The 15893-nt window shown below is 43.0% G+C and overlaps 1 protein-coding gene across 1 annotated transcript; it reads left to right on the top strand.

Annotated features, from left to right (window-relative positions):
* Nucleotides 1-442: 442 nt before the first annotated feature.
* Nucleotides 443-10880, top strand: LOC308147880 (ligand-dependent nuclear receptor corepressor-like protein). The gene is made up of 7 exons (XM_080520210.1): nt 443-546; nt 1369-1434; nt 4627-4715; nt 4902-5025; nt 7957-8178; nt 8285-8369; nt 9204-10880. The coding sequence occupies exons 1-7, from the start codon at nt 453-455 to the stop codon at nt 10264-10266; spliced, it is 1743 nt and encodes a 580-aa protein (XP_080376336.1). The 5' UTR covers nt 443-452; the 3' UTR covers nt 10267-10880.
* Nucleotides 10881-15893: the final 5013 nt, after the last annotated feature.

The following is a 15893-nucleotide window of genomic DNA, read 5'->3' as shown; positions in this document are numbered from 1 at the left end:
ATGTCTATTCTATTCTATTCTACTCTAATATTTATTTTTATTTCCATTTCCATTTTCATTTTCATTTTCATTTTCATTTTGTACAGTTGTCTTGTTGAACAGCTCTTTTTATAAATACAATTTTGGAACAAACTAGTTACAAAAGAGCGACTCTTGCGTATGGCTGTGGGAGAGGAGCTCTTCCTCGCAGTGAGCTGTGGTAGGGCTCCTCCAAGTGGTGAGAAGTGGTATGCCTCCTTCTAATGGTGAACTGCGTTATGACTTCTTCTTGTGGTGAGCCGCGGTATGACTCCTATGTGGCGAGCTGAGGAGTGACTCCCCCTCGAGGTGCGCTGCGGTACTGCAGCGCTGCAGCAGCACTTTTTCTCGGCCGCTTCCTGCCGTTGAGACGGAAGGCGAGAGAGGCAGAGAGAGAGCGAGAGAGAGGGAGAGAAGGGGGGGACGGATCGAGAATGGCGGCCGTGCAGTGCATCAAATGCACGGCAGAAAGAAGAGGGTTTCGGCGGGAACTTGATTCCTGGCGACACAAACTGATACACTGCCTTGGTATGATTCTTGTGTATATTAATTTTGAGATTTAAAATGAGCGTCAGACAGAGATTTTAACCGACTGTTGAGGGCTCGCTGCCCCAACCTGTGTGCTAATGCTAAGCTAACTAGCACCTTCAGCGGTGAAGTTAAGCTGTCAGGCTAATATTTACCAGCTGGCTCTCCGCTTCACTTGGCTCGGTTTCTTTGTCCTTCTCGGGTCGCCAACCGGCCGTAGGTCTTCGCTCGACTGGATATTTTACTACGGCCGTATAGCTTTCCTCATTGTACCATTATGTCAAATCGAATGAATAGTCGTTGGAACTCAACATTGTCTTTGAATTGTTAGACATAGCTGCCAAAGAAGCTAAGCTAAAGCTATGCTAATTGTTCGTTATCGCTGTTATTTGGGGGAGGGGGTCGTTGCTCCGACAAGGCAGCTAATATCAAAGCGACATGAGTAAATTAGTTATTTCGACGGTGTCAGGCAGCTGTTTGCGCTATTTGAGCAGTTATTGTGTCACGAAGCCGGTAATGTTCTCTGAAGGCTAGCTCGGTTTGAGTTAGAATGGTCCTATTGTTTGTCAAGCTGAATCCGAGACATCAGAAGCCAAATCTACATGTCAACAAAGGTTTATTCACCCAGCTATCAACGGAAGCGTGTTCGTCGTTTATCAGGCGGTCAAGACACCGAGATGTCAAGCTTCCTCGAGTTGATAACATTCTTTGTTTTTATTGAGCAAATCTTGACGCATTGAAGGAAAACACATCCTCGGTTCCAGCACATCCAGCGCTTCGTGTCACAACTGACAGATTGCTTCTGTCTGTTTTGTCTTGCAGGGTTTGAAAGCATTCTGGAGGGAATCTATGGCCCACTGCTACTCAGAGACCTCAATTTATTTGCCGGTGGGTTGTTTTATATTTGCAGCACAAGAAAACTCCTGATCATGGTGGTTGATCATAATAAACCTGCCTCTTTATTTTTTTAACTGGAACTGCTTGTCATGACTCACATGTGACTTTGAATCCATATGCAATATATTGTTTTACAGCAAGTATGTACATATTTCTTTCCTTTCCCACTCAAAGTTACTCTGCCAGATCCACACGGGGAAAATAAATGTAACACCTACTTTTAGTTGTTTGTGTACGTCTCTAATACATTGTCAATACCTTTCTGGAGGAAATTCGTCATTACAATCATACAAACGCCAATTTCCTGCATTTCGATTTCACGAAACATCCACGGGTATTTTGAACATCTTGTGGTCACAGAAACTCCCAAAGATTCCTGAAGCATTGTGTTACAAGATCCTGTTTGTACATTTAATCTTGTGAGATCTCACACTGGAAAAATGATAAACAACCAGTTTCACAACAATTTGAACTATTCCCACACCTTGAATACTCTTTGAGAAAGCCATCTTTCATATCCCAGAACCCCAAGCTCGCAGGTCTCTGAAGATGACATCAGTAATTGAAACATAAACAGCTTGATGGCTACAAGTTCCAGTTTATTTGTAGACATGTCAGCTTTGGTTTGATCGATATAGGCAACTGCAGGTTGAAAATTTGTGGAAATGGTCTTGTTTTTGTGTATTGGTTTATTTTACATGCAGAAGTGATACCTTTTATGGGAAGTGTATTTTAAAGAATCTTTTTCTGGTAGAGTAACTTTAAAAAAAGAATATTGCCTTCTTTTGGTGAAATGAAGACATTGTTGACCCAACTAATGAGAACATGACGTACAAAACCTTCCTAAATGTGTGTACCGGTATTTAAAAGGGAGAAAAGTGACACCACATGGGTTATCCCTTTTTTAATTTTCTCAGTTTCATCAAACTCTTTAACGCATAGATGAACTTATCATGTCATTGTATTTGTTTCTTATATCACTGGAAATGTTTTTTAGCCTGACCCAAATTTGTTTTGAAGGTAGAATTGTCTAAATCTGATATGTTAACAAAAAGCTGCAGGAAGCAAACTGGTGCGACTCCTCTCTCAATCGAATCTGTCGTAGGTATATTTATACATGATTCATCCATTATTTACTCCATTTTGTCAAACACATGGAGATTTTATAGCCTTTACCTTGTGACCAGTTCTTTTTTAATGAGTATCAACAGCAGCAATATGATGGCTCTTCAATCAAGTCGTCATAAATGCATATGCTTGTATTGGACGTCACTGTGAGGTTTGTAATGTGAAATTAGATTCAACAGCGCAACACTTATTGAAGCGATCTGTTTTAGTTTTCTGATTGTGGATGGAATCCGCTTCTACCCTCATGGCTGATGGCAGTCATTTGCATTACGTATTAGACAATATTTCCCACAAACAATCGTGTCAGAAAGACTCCAGAAGGGAGCAGCCGATGGCAGCTCTCGTTTTCGATTTCAGAATAGTCACGCTCCACCTCAAAACGTTTTTGTCCCTTTACATCTCTGTGTGATGTCTGTCTGCGCTGCCAAGTGCCATAAAATCACAATCAGGAGGATATCTTTACTCTGCACACTGCTGTGAAAGAATTCGAAAAACCTTTCCTGGCAGACGATTTGCACTGTAAAAGAAGACATTTCAGACTAAAAAAAAAAAAATAACTGCATTAGCACTGTTTAAGATGACAGCGTCGCATCATATTTGTTTATTAAAACAGTAGTGATAGAATAAAAATATTTTCCACAGCATCATAAAAAACAAAAATGTAATCTCACATTCAGTCATCAGTACAGAATTTTAAGTTTATTAGTGAGGATTTTCAATCAGATTTAGAAATGCCTTGCCCAATGACTGCCACTGGACTCGTCGTTGGTCATTTTTGTCATATTCCCCCCCATTCTCAGTTCATTCACGTGTTCGTTAGAGCCAAGGAGTCTGAACTAAGGATGCACGACATTGGATATGTGCCGATATTTTAAAATCACAATTACGTGTCCACGGGACACGTCAGTTTCCCCACTTCCCATTCATTGTCTGTGTAACGTCCTGCGGTGCATGCTGGGTGCGGTGCCCGGCGTCGTCCCGGAGCTGCCCTCGGCTCGTTTGCATAATCTTTAATCCAACCAACTTGTACGTGGCACACAAGTTCCTAGGGCAGTTTGTAGAGAGTCCGCTGCACATTGCTGTATACTCTACAAAAGAAAAAAAATGCCCCCGTTGATACGTTGACGTCTTCTTTTTTTTTTTTCTCACTCTGATTGCCAGCATGCTCATGGCGCGCTCGCCCTGGTGGCGCCAAGAAAAAGATTAATCTGCTTATGCCGTTTCATGCCGATGTTGAGTTTTTTTGTGTTTATCGTCAGATTCCGACGCATCGATATTGTGCATCTCTAGTCAGAACACGCATGGCAAAGCTCTAAACGCTGTTAACAAGTGCTGTGTTTTGTTGCCGTCCCCCCCCCCCCCCATAGTACAAAAGCCAATAATCAATTTCACTCCTATTTAAGCGCATATTCTCTTCCATACATTGAGGAAACTCATTCTATGCCTTGCATCCCTTCTCTCCCAGTAGTCCTGGTGTTTAAGTCAGTTAGTATCGTGATTTCTCAGGCCTCTGGCACTTCCTGGGGATCAAGAGCCAAAACATACAGCTTGGTTTCGCTCCCCGGGATCTCTGTGCACTCAGCAGTACCATCTGGAGTTTGAGTGGGGCTGGAATATAATCACATCACGTGTGATTCAGACCTAGCAGCCATGATGAATTGCTCAGTAAAGTTGTTGACATTTATTTAATTGCCCCTGATGTAATCACTTTTAAATATTATCGGCTATTGATGGCTGCTCCGTTGCCACACCACGGTCTTGTTGTTGGCTCTGCGTCATTGCTTAAAATTGTCTTGTACCATCTCTCATCTAGTTTTCCCAGTGGGGAGAAATAGTTTTTTTTTAATTATAATTACGTTCATGTAGTTTTTGGGACATTCTAGACTGCTTCAGGATGAAGCATACCTTGAAAACAGATTAAGAGTGTGACATGCCCTCTTAGTATAAAAGTAGTGTGAAGATGCAGTTTGACAGCCGCTCCAGCCTCTTGTGTCCCCACCCCAAGGTGAAAAGTGAAATTTGCTCATTGATTCCTGCCTGTGTTGCGTCTCCTAGACTGTGAACCCGAGGAAGTGGATGACTGGTCTCCAGATGGAAGCTGCTCTCAATGTTCGTTCTGCCATCTTCCCCTGGACAAACTCAGTGTAAGAACAGCAGTCAAAACATTCTCGAAATCACTCCCTCTCTCGTCAAGGTTATTCGTATCCCTTGGCAACCCCGCCGAGGCATACATTTATTTAACATGCAGTATGTACTCGATGAAAGACAATATTGTAATATGTATATATTAGAATGGAGAAAAAAAAGGGTAACGTCTCTTTTTCATGCAGGATCAAGTCCCCGCAGCCTCGCCGCCCCTCTCCTCCCCCTCTGAATACTCCCCTTGTCAGGCTTCAACTGCCATTGAGAGCCTATCAGCACACAGGTTCCTCCAAGCTGTGTTTCACAAGAAAGGTGAGTCGGGCGTGTGTCTGTGATGTTTAAACTATAACTCGCAGCACCGTCCTCCTGCTGCTGGAACACACGTGTTCGCCTTCCGCTTGTAGTTATTCAGTTACTGTCTGAACTGGTGATTCGGCAATAACTCTGTGAATCAGTGCCGTTGAAAACGGACACAAGTACTGTGTGTGCTGGTTTTATCTGCCTGGAAAAACCCTGTGAGGTTTTTTTTTTTTTCTTCTCTCTCTCTCTCTCTGTGTGTCAAGGTTTGAGGCACTCCCTTTCTGACACTGCTTCTTCTAAATGTGTTCCATTCATGCCCAGCGTCCTCTCAGTAACCATGACCTTGCTGCGAAGATCATATCAAAGGACAAGTCCACACAGATAAAAAGAGGATTTGCTCTGACAAAAAGGTACCAGAAGGGCCTCAAAGGGTCTCTGGTATTCTTCCATTTGGTTCTTACCAGTATCGGGTCCGAAACTGCACGTAGTACTCGTACTCAATCTCATCTGTCAGCGACATTGCCGGTACGCAAGTGTACACGAGCGACGTCAGTGGTTTAGAGATTCTTGAATATTAATAAGAATGAAAAAAGCCAATGTGTCACTCATTGGTTCAGCTGCTCAGTGGATCAGGAAGATTTTACTCAGTCGGTAATTAGCAAGTAGCGAAAGGTTAGTACTCACACTCTTCCTTTAAAAAAAAAAAAAAAAAAAAAAAAAATGGTGTCGATGCATTTCTAATTTGAATTGTTATGGACTTCGGGAAGGATTTTCATTTTAAAGTAAATTATTCCATTTAAATCAAGTCGAGTCTAATTTTTCTATATCGCATCAGTTTGTTACAGTTTTGCAAAGTAGGTGCCTCTTTATTTAGTTGGCTTTTGTGAATTTTGTTCCTTTGGTTTTTTTGTCTCACTTGAAAAATCTAAAATTGTTCCGATGCAAAATGACAAGAGAAAGGTCCAACACTAGATGTTACGGCTGTGCAATAGTAAGTGAACGTGTCATATAAGATACTGTTAATTACTATAATGTTGATCATATGATGGATTATATTTAAATCTAAAACAGGTCATGTTAATGTATTTGTGCTGTGAGATTAGTTTTTTTTTAGAAATAATTGTGCTTTCTCTGTAGGTCGATTACAATTGTGAGTGACTAATTGTTAGTTATACTTTTTGTTTCATATTTAAAATTCTGCAATTCAGTCAGCCTTTTGTGATATGTATATTAGCTTGTCTGTATCTTGATAACTCGTGACCCAGCAGCGTCCTCGATTTTGGAATAGCATTGTTGGATTATTGTTGCTGCAAGAAAGACAAAGAAATTCACACGACTGAGTTTAAACTGAGTTGCTCAGATGGTTATAGCCATCAATCAGATAAAACACAAAATTAACTTTCTGGTATAAAAGAGGGAGAATTTTTATACTGTCCAAAGTGGCTTGTTCACAGTGTGGTTGCAGCGCGAGTCTTTCCACCAGCATGTACTCGTTTTGCCTTGCCTTGGTTTTCAGGCTTTTCCATTACCTGTTATTACCCGATACCGGGTCCTTTCGTAATACCTCTTGACCGAGGTTCCACACGAGTTGAGGCGAGTCGACGGTGTGACGACAGCAGGCCGCTGACATGCCGGGGCGTGACGCAAGGAGATGAGTCTGGAGAGCGGCTCGTTCACCCCTCCTTTTTTCAAAACCCAATCGCACCAAAAAACACTCAAGGCATTTCTTTGTCTTTTGGCCGACCAGAGGGTTCAGCGAGTGCTCGACGGTGTTTCGGATTAACCGGTTTCCTTGTTAACCGGTGGTCAGCTTCCGTGGTCACAGCGCATGTTAAAAACCCGACCGAAATCCCTAGCTGTCCTGGCGAACGCTGTTTAACCGCATTTCCATCAAAGTTTAACGTATCTTACTGTTCGTCTTATTTTACCATCAGCTGGTGGCAAAAGTCAGGTCACCAGTTAACGGGGGAACCAGTTACAACGAAACACTGGGCAGTAAATCACATCTTTGACAATAAAGCGTGATCAGAGCAATGCACATTTCGGAATGTTAATAATTTGAACTGCCCTCCAACTCAGAGTTGCAACTCCACCTGTCCGAATGCATGAGCCCTCCACAGCATGAGATACAGATTCTATTGCGGGTATCTGCTTTGCACGAGTTGGAAGAGTTCTGACGACTCTACCCACGCCGAGGTAGCCCTGTATTGTTACGGAAATCAGCTTAAACCGAGGCGAGTGGTGATGGAACTGTGTCATGGAAAAATGTCATGAGTTGTGCCTCCCAGCTGATAATGTGCTCTTTTGGCCTTTGCATTTGTCCCATGACATGGTGGCCGGGTGATGGATTGGTGGGTTATGAGCTGCGGCATTGCTGTTTTCTGGCCACAAAAGGAATCTGTGTGCATCTTGTCCTTAGTGTATAGGCCGCGCTAACATATTGCACACATGTAATGAAATTGGCTCAGCTTCCATGACTCACCCTTCTGTCCTTGTACAGCTGATGAAACAGCTGGTGCATTGCCAAAACACTCTTGGCAGAGCTCGTCCTCCGGACTTGTCAATCCAGGAGTGTAACTTTGCCGACATAAATAGATTTGTAACAATGACTGGGGCTCACAAGGTGTTCCAATAAAAAAAAAAAAAAGTCTTGTTTAAGTTCATATCGGTTCATCTCTCGTGAGGTATATCGTCACCTAAATGGCATATTTGTGAGCTACGACAAATCGCAGTAACCATGTTTTAAACAAGGTGGCAGTATTCCTGTTTTACTACACTTTGTGATACCAATAAGAGGTCTCTAACATTTTTTTACATATTTTTCTGTTAATATATTTTGTCTCTGTGCCAAATATCCTATAATGTTCTTATTTCTCATTGCTGTGTTTTGCTACAGATGTATATAGCCTGTGTAACGTCTCCCTCCATTCTTGCTTTTCTTAGATGTGCCCTCGAGCTGCGACTCCAACATTCCTCTGATTGCTCAGGAGCTGATGAAGAAGATGATCCATCAGTTTGCTCTGGAGTACGCATCCGAGTGCCTGCTCCAAACCAGTGCAAATGGGGTTACAAGGACCTCCTCGCCAATGTCAGAAGCATCTGACGCCCCTCTGGACCTCACCGTGAGCCGAACACACGAAGGGAAGGAAAGTGAACCTGAACCAGGTTGGGAAGCATTAACTCGATCCATAACTAGTATTTCTACAGAAGACACCAAAATACTAAACCGAGATCGTTAATCGTCCATTTCTTTGGGGTTTTCTTGTAACAGACGGCGTGCTTGACCTTTCTAACCGAAACTCTGCCTGCTCAACAACTTCATCATCGTCGTCGTCATCTAATCACAAAGTCTCTGGGTAAGAGTCCTGATTGTTTTATTGCATTTGCATTTGGACAAAAGGTTTAAAAAATAACAAAACCGTCATCTCCCTCAGGTAGAACATAGTTTTTCTTGAACACAGCAAAAGTTGTACCTGCTCGAAATGCTGGTCTCCCAAGTTAATGATATTCAAACACAGAATCTGTCCTACTGCTGTAATTTTTATCAGTGTAGATTTTTTTTAATTCAGCGACATCCTGTTTTGAAGTGCTTTGGATGAGGAGATCATCTCAGGAAGCTAAGTTATGTTGCGTTTGATGTTGTGGTTCTATGGGGTTGACTCTTTTATCTCTTGAGCGGTAACGTCACAGCAATGGCCGTATCATAACATTTGCCCACAGCTCAGGATTGTACAGAGGAGAACATTGCAGTACCTCACAACGTTTTTACCTCCTTTCTTTCTTTTCTTTTTTTTTTTTTTTTTATCCTTTTCAAATTCATCCACTTACGATGAGTTTGATTATTCGACCGTCAAGCATGTAGGACGTTCACTGGATATCACAAAACTACAGGTGTATGTGAGCGCCAAAGTAACCCCAGCCATTCACAGACTGTCCCACCTGGACGTGAAGGGGCTTCGCCACACACAATGTGTGTGTGCGTGCACGCGCGCGCGAGAGACACACAGCAGCAGTGCGAAACAGACTGAGAGCACACAGACATGAAACAAACAGTCGCAGTGATGTTACCAACACAAGGCATAAAGGAGTGGACCCCTCGTTCTGCATTCCCCCCCTCACCCCTAATGCCAAACACAAACCCCCTCCATCACCTCCATCCTGACCCTGCTGTTTGGTCCTCCCATCCCTAGGAGGCAGCGTAGGCAGAAGGAGTACACTGAGAGGAGCTGGGAGCTGTCTGAGGGGTTGCTGTCCAAGGCTTTGAAGGATATACGTTCAGGGAGGCTGCAGGAGCAGCGGGCCGCGTTGCTTTATGGAATACCTCTTCAAACCCTGAGGCAAAGTCTGGACTGCTGGCCTGAGGGGAAGCTGGGGATACTGCACCACCTCACGTCGGGAAGCAGGGATTTCAGGGATGAAGTGACCTCGTACAGCGTGATGTCCTCCATGTTAGGCGGTGAAGCCCGGCTTGTTCTGCAGAAAGTGGCAGCGTGGGCGGAGCGGGCAGAGATTGGAGGAGCCGCAGAGGAGAACGGAGACTGCGTATTTCCCTCATCTGCTCTGAGCTTGTATCAGCCCGGCAGTCTGCAGAAGACCCTTTCTCGCTCTTTCCCCCAGCTCAGGGATGCTCTTCAGCCCCCGACAAGTCCCACCCCGAGTTTGGAGCCACCCGCAACCTTGCGCATTCCTCAGGTCCGTTCCATGTCTGACCACAGCAGGTCGGTCTCAGCTGAGAGCTGCAGCTTGGCTGAAAACCTGCATCAACGTACCTCATCAAGCGAGGGTGCTGCCAGTTCATCAACAGCAACTGCCAGACCTTCATGTCTCTTCAAACTCAGACCTCCACTCTTGGCACAAAGCTGCTCGGGCAGTGCCGGCCAGTCACCTCATCGCCTGGGACCACGTGGGTCCTCACTGGACGAGTCCGAAGACGGGACAGGATGCCGAGATAAAGACAAGCAACCAAGAAAGAAGCGTGGGAGATACCGCCAATACGACCACGACCTGTTGGAAGAGGCCATCACCATGGTAATGGCTGGTCGTATGAGCGTGTCAAAGGCCCAGGGGGTGTATGGCATCCCCCATAGCACACTGGAATACAAAGTTAAAGAGCGTACAGGAACACTGAAGAACCCCCCCAAGAAGAAACTGGCCAACATTTGTTCGTCCAGTTCCAACTCGTCCAGTTCTGGCACCACGGCCAGTTCTACCTCAGGGAGTCTGACCTCGACTGCCGATGCAAAGAGGTTCTAGACCACAGAGCGCCTCGAGAACTCCTCAACACTTGAACACTACACAACACCTCTGACAAAATCCACGTTTTCTGGAGACACTTGTTAAAACACAACACATGCCTTTACAAAATACACAGATATTAATATTCAGGTCTTTTAGCTAAATGTCTGTAATGTGACAGTCACACTTTAAGCTGTATTTCTCCAGCTTTGTCCCGAGTTCATCTGAAAGAGCTCTGGAGTACTGTTTTTGGTCCTTTTTATTGCAGTGGTGCTTTTTACAGCATTTGTTTACAAGGACTGGTAAACTCATAGCCTCAGTGTTTATCACAAAAGCTCAAAGATCTTACAGGAAATATCTTGTATCGTTTAGTCTTTTGTCAGTGAATCCCGCCACGAAGAGACCAAAACAGAAGTCAACCTGATCATATAGTGAAATTTGAAAGTGACCATTTAATTGATCTGTCTCCACGTTATATTTATTTACATTATCGAGATATTCTTGTTACCTCATTTTATATATATAATATATATACCTCCCAGCAGAAGTACTAAATCCGTTCTTCTTAAATCTTGTTACCACTGTGACTGTGCAGGTTATTCCATCCTGAAATATGCTTAAAATGAACGTCCCTTGGCTTTCTTCAGGTTTTAACTGTGGTTTTTTTAAAAACCTCAATCAGTATCAAGCAAATCAATATTGGACAGATTAATGAACTGATTTCAGTCTTGCTGCAGCTTCGACATAGTCCCTGTATTCCCGGTTTTATTATTTGTATAAAATTAGATAAAAGCTATACATAATTTAATGAGAAACTATATACTAAGGATTGTCAAAGGAGATGCCTGACTGTGGGTGTTGCTCCACACTAAATTTAGTCCGTAGTGTTAAATTTCATAAGGGCTTTCTGGGCGATTTAGAAATTGGCTAAATATCGGCATCACATTTCTCATCCTGAGCCTCGTGCCCGTGACTGCACTTATTGTGTAGCAAGCTCTGAGCGCTAAGCCCAATACCTGAAAGCGTCCTGTTTAGAGACCTTGATACTGTGTCTCTGTGAATGTTTTGATGCCAAAATATGCTTGATTGTTGTCAGAAACACATTTTAATTCGCGCAGCTCAGAAAAAGCCTTTGAAGTCAATCATGTCGAACTCAGCTGAAGTTGGACAGATTCCTGAGTATGTTTCTTTATCCTTGCAAATTATGCATCCCAAGTTTTAAAACGCATCAGTGAGGGTTTGGTCTTTTCGGGGATTTGTTGGCTTAACAACACATGAGGACAGAAAAAAAAAAACAGACTGCCTGATTGTTACGGACCAAGTTTGAGAAAACCAGTTTTGGAGCTCTCAGAACTAAGACATTAAAGTGTGACTCTCATGTTTGTGGCCATTAGATTATTAGGTTATTCAGGTTTTGAGTCAAATGTTAAAGCTCCTGGTTGAAGGAGTGTTGATGATTGTCATTTACAGCTTTCTATCTCTCTGGGTACGTTACCTGGTTATTCAAGTGACTTAGAGCCATTCTAACAATTGAGAAACTCATTACTCTTGCTAGACACCTCTACAAACAGGGAGCTTGTACAGTATAAAATGCTGCGGTGGCTGCATCTTAACCATGAGTTTTGTGTAAGAGATTAGCTTGAGAAAGCCATTTTGTGTCCACATAGTTTCCTTTCTCTTTTTCGTGCAAGCTTGTCTGAACATTGTACTGGGTGTCGTTGGAATGCAAATGTGCAGCATGATCTGAAATGTGCACTGATAAGCTTGGGAAATGTATGTACTTGTGTATGTGTACTTGTCTGTGGAAGATGTTCTTTTTATTAACTCAGATATTTACTAATTCTGCTACTGTAGCTGTATTACTGTAAACCTCATACATGACTGCTGCTTAAACTTTACGTTACGGGACTGGTTTCCTGTCTTAAAATCTGCGTAGCTATGAAAGAAGAAAAGAAAATGAAAAAAACCCACTCATTTCGACAGACGATACAAAGGTGACGTAGTGCTGTGAAGAGTTGGGCCTACTTGATATTGTCGGCTGCCGGAAGTCATGGCAGCCGTACGTTTTTTGTTTTGGGTTTTTTTGTGCAAAGTCGGCAGCGTGGACATAATGTTATTTTGTGCAAGGCTTACAGATGTCTTTGTCTTGTTTCTGGGGGAATTCTAAATGTTCCGTATTTACTGCCTCTCAGATGCCCCCCCTACCCCCCCACCCCCATCAGTGCTACTACCAAAGCAGCATTTCAGGGTTACCCGCACAAAGCTGCTTCAGTTCGTGTTGCTGTGACATTAGCCTGCCTGCTTCGCTCTCTCTCTCTCTCTCTCTCTCTCTCTCTTTCTTTCTCTCTCTCTCTCTCTCGCGCACGCTCTCTCTAACCTCGTTGCCACATATACCTCTGAACTATATCTGCCTACGGTCCGGCGTCAGGTTTCACATCTTGACCTCTCTGTGTAAGGATACTGATTGTGCTGTGGTAGGAGCTCGTTCAGCTTAGGAACACTTGACAAGCTCTTCGCCCCTCAAGGAACGACACCAAAGTGTAAATCTGTCGCCATCAACTACACTCAGACCTCCGAGTGAATTCTTACTCGATCAGCAATTTGGAGTCGAAAAGTTTGAAAAACTATTTCAGAATCTGCCCTGTGGTGTTTTTAACAGGAGATCAGCCATGTTCTCAATCAAACATTTGCCCCTATTAGTTGTCTTAGTCTATGTTGTTTGTCATCTTGGATGTAACTGTAAAGCCATTTGGGTTTTTCTAAGCTTTCTTGTTTGTTTGTCACATGATTGTGTGGTATTTGTAGTTCTAACCTTGGCAACTATACAAACACTGATGTTTCTCCGCTCCTGAATGTCTCCGCTCATATCGGTACATGGTGCCTGTGTCTTGGGCTACAACCTAGTGTAGCACGATGTCTCCACTCTGGGAGTTGTCTGCTATTTATATCAACGGGCCAGTTTGTAAACAAGCCCAAACACCTCTTGAGAAGTAGATAATTATGCCATTACGTAAGCTTCATTGCAAAATATTCTGGGAAAACACACCTGAGCTTTCAGCTTGAGGCTTTTTTTTCTTGTTGTTTTTTTTGACTGAATCTTTGAAGCAACTTAATATAAATCAGCTATTTATGCATAAATCACTTATTGCACTATGATTTCTAAAAAGCATTTATATGGTAGGAACCTGTTTGTGTTGTTTACTGCATATTTATTGATTGAGCTTCTGAACTGTGATTATGCTAGTTTGATTGTAGTAGTTCTTGGTTTGTAATTGAGGCACTTTGATGCAGTGTGATACGTGTATTGCTACAATTGCATGAACACTTTTAAATGTTTGCTTCCATGATTTGTTTGGTCCTGAAAATTACACTCTTTGACTATTGTGGTTGTTTAGTGCTTATGTTTCAATTTAATTATTTAAGTATTTTTTTTGGGAAAAAGTAATTTGATTACAACATACTCGATAAAACCTCAACCGATGTTTAGATGTATTGTCTCATCCAATAACGCTTGGATATAAACAGCACTTGAACAATTTCCTGTACGAAACATTTAATGAAAAACCAATGACAACGCTGCAGAAAGACTATAGGCTTCCTGCAGCGTTTCATGTCCGGGACATGTTAACTGATTTGACTGTCTTCAAATTTCTTTCAACTGTTATTTTATTAGCAAATATGCTGTTGAAACAAAATCTCTTGATTTGAGCGTTTCTACAATCGTTCTTTCTGCTTTCAGCAGAATGTTATCATTTGCCTTCAGCAGCTTAATAATAAAACAGTTCTTTAACCTCAAGTTGTCTGTCATAATTAAGCTTTTTCAGACTGATTTGGTTGAAAAAGTTTTGAATCTTCATAGAGGACATTACCATATATTTTGCTTACTGGGTTCATGTTTGTCTTCGGAATTTCTTCATTATACAGAAGTTGTTTTCCTTTCCTCAGTGCGCTCGCATTCCAAAGAAAAACAATAACAGTGAATGATAGGTTCCCTCCTTGTTGGCACTGCTCACAAAACCACGATGTGTTTCCGAAGCCATGTCAAGTTCCAGTAATGGTGCATTCTGAATATATTGGTGGGACATTCACCCAATCCCCAGCCGCCATGGCCTCCACACATGCTGAAATGATGTCTCGAAGAAATCAATTTGAAATGATATTCACAGTTCAAGCAGCAGCTTTCTTCATGCTGTCCCGATAAAACAGCAAGGCTGCCTTTAAAAATAGCCATTGACTTTGAAACGGCCATCTTAGTGTGTGGCTGTTCCAGATTTTTCAGATCTCACCGCAGAAGATTTGTTATTACTGTAGAAGACTATAAACACTTCCATGTTGTTGTCAGACTGACGTCTGCACCAAAATGCTTTTGGCACCATGGTTAACGAGTGTCGATATGGTTATTAACACAAAGTTTCTCGATAAATGGATATTTGCGCCTGAATTTATTTGATCCCATTTTTGTTCTTGGGAGGACATTGGCAGTTTTATGAACCTGGCAGATGTAAACAATGCAACATGCTGCAGTTTTCACAAACCACAAACAAATCTTCATGCAGGTTCGATGTGTGAGGTTCAGTCGAGACACTGGAACAAAAATCTATTTGTTGTTCTGCTGAAATCCAAATTACTTTGGATTACGCTGTACTTTGTTGTTGCTGTGTTTCTTTTTGTTGTTGTTTCTCATTTGATCGTTATCTTTGGCTCCAAGTAAAGCCTAACACCCTTTTTCCTCTGCATTTTTTTTTTTTTTTTTTTTTTTGCCTCCAGCTCACCGCCGCTGTCATCCCTCACAGAAGAACAAAGAGATCAAGTACAGCGAAGGACTAGGTTTCGCTGTGCGTTGGATGCTGTTCTCAGATCTCTCTGCCGAGCACACCGCTCCTTACTCTACCAGATCCTGAAGCAGGCACACCAGGAGAAATTGCTGTTTGTTAATCACAAACAGAATGAATCTCACTGCTGTCACTCTGGCGTAAAGCCTCAGGCTGCACCCGACTCAGTCCCTTTCAGTCAGTGTGAACCGCATAACTGTAACCAGTATTTCACTGCAGCTCTTTGCGATCATCAAGGTGCCAGTAGCACAGTGTGCCATCCACATCACTGTAAGTCCACTTGGAGCTCGCACGACTGCCATTCTCAAGACTGTGGCGGTGACACTCGGCACAACGTGAGCTGCACTTGTGTGCATGTGTGCAGATTGGCAGGATCCACTGCCGGATGCTCACAGAGCACGCACTGCAATTCCTGCCAAAGCTCAGCTGCAGGACATAACACAATGTGCTCGTTTGTACCCTCTCCTTTGTTGTGTGGTCCCACCTTATCGATAGGTAGTAACTGTCACAATGCCCACTCCTGTCCCTGTCCTACAAACAAAGTCTGCCTGACGCAAGTCAGGAGCTCAACACAAAAAGAGCTTGGCGACGGCGACCCTCCTTGTCCTGTCCTGAAACGAGAACAGAGCCCCTCTCCTCCCCCTCTGTCTCCGATTCCATCAGACATCAACAAAAAGACTGATGAAAAGCCGCCCTCCCTACTTCACCATACACAAGAAGAACAAACTGAATTAGGCAGTGAACTGAGTCGTGTGAAAACGAGCGGTCAAGAAACGTACGTGGACTTGGCCACGGCAGATGAGTTGCAGCGTG

The sequence above is a fragment of the Blennius ocellaris genome (genome assembly GCF_963422515.1).
Source record: "Blennius ocellaris genome assembly, chromosome: 3".
NCBI lineage: Eukaryota > Metazoa > Chordata > Actinopteri > Blenniiformes > Blenniidae > Blennius > Blennius ocellaris.
This window is presented reverse-complemented; position numbering and strand designations above follow the sequence as displayed.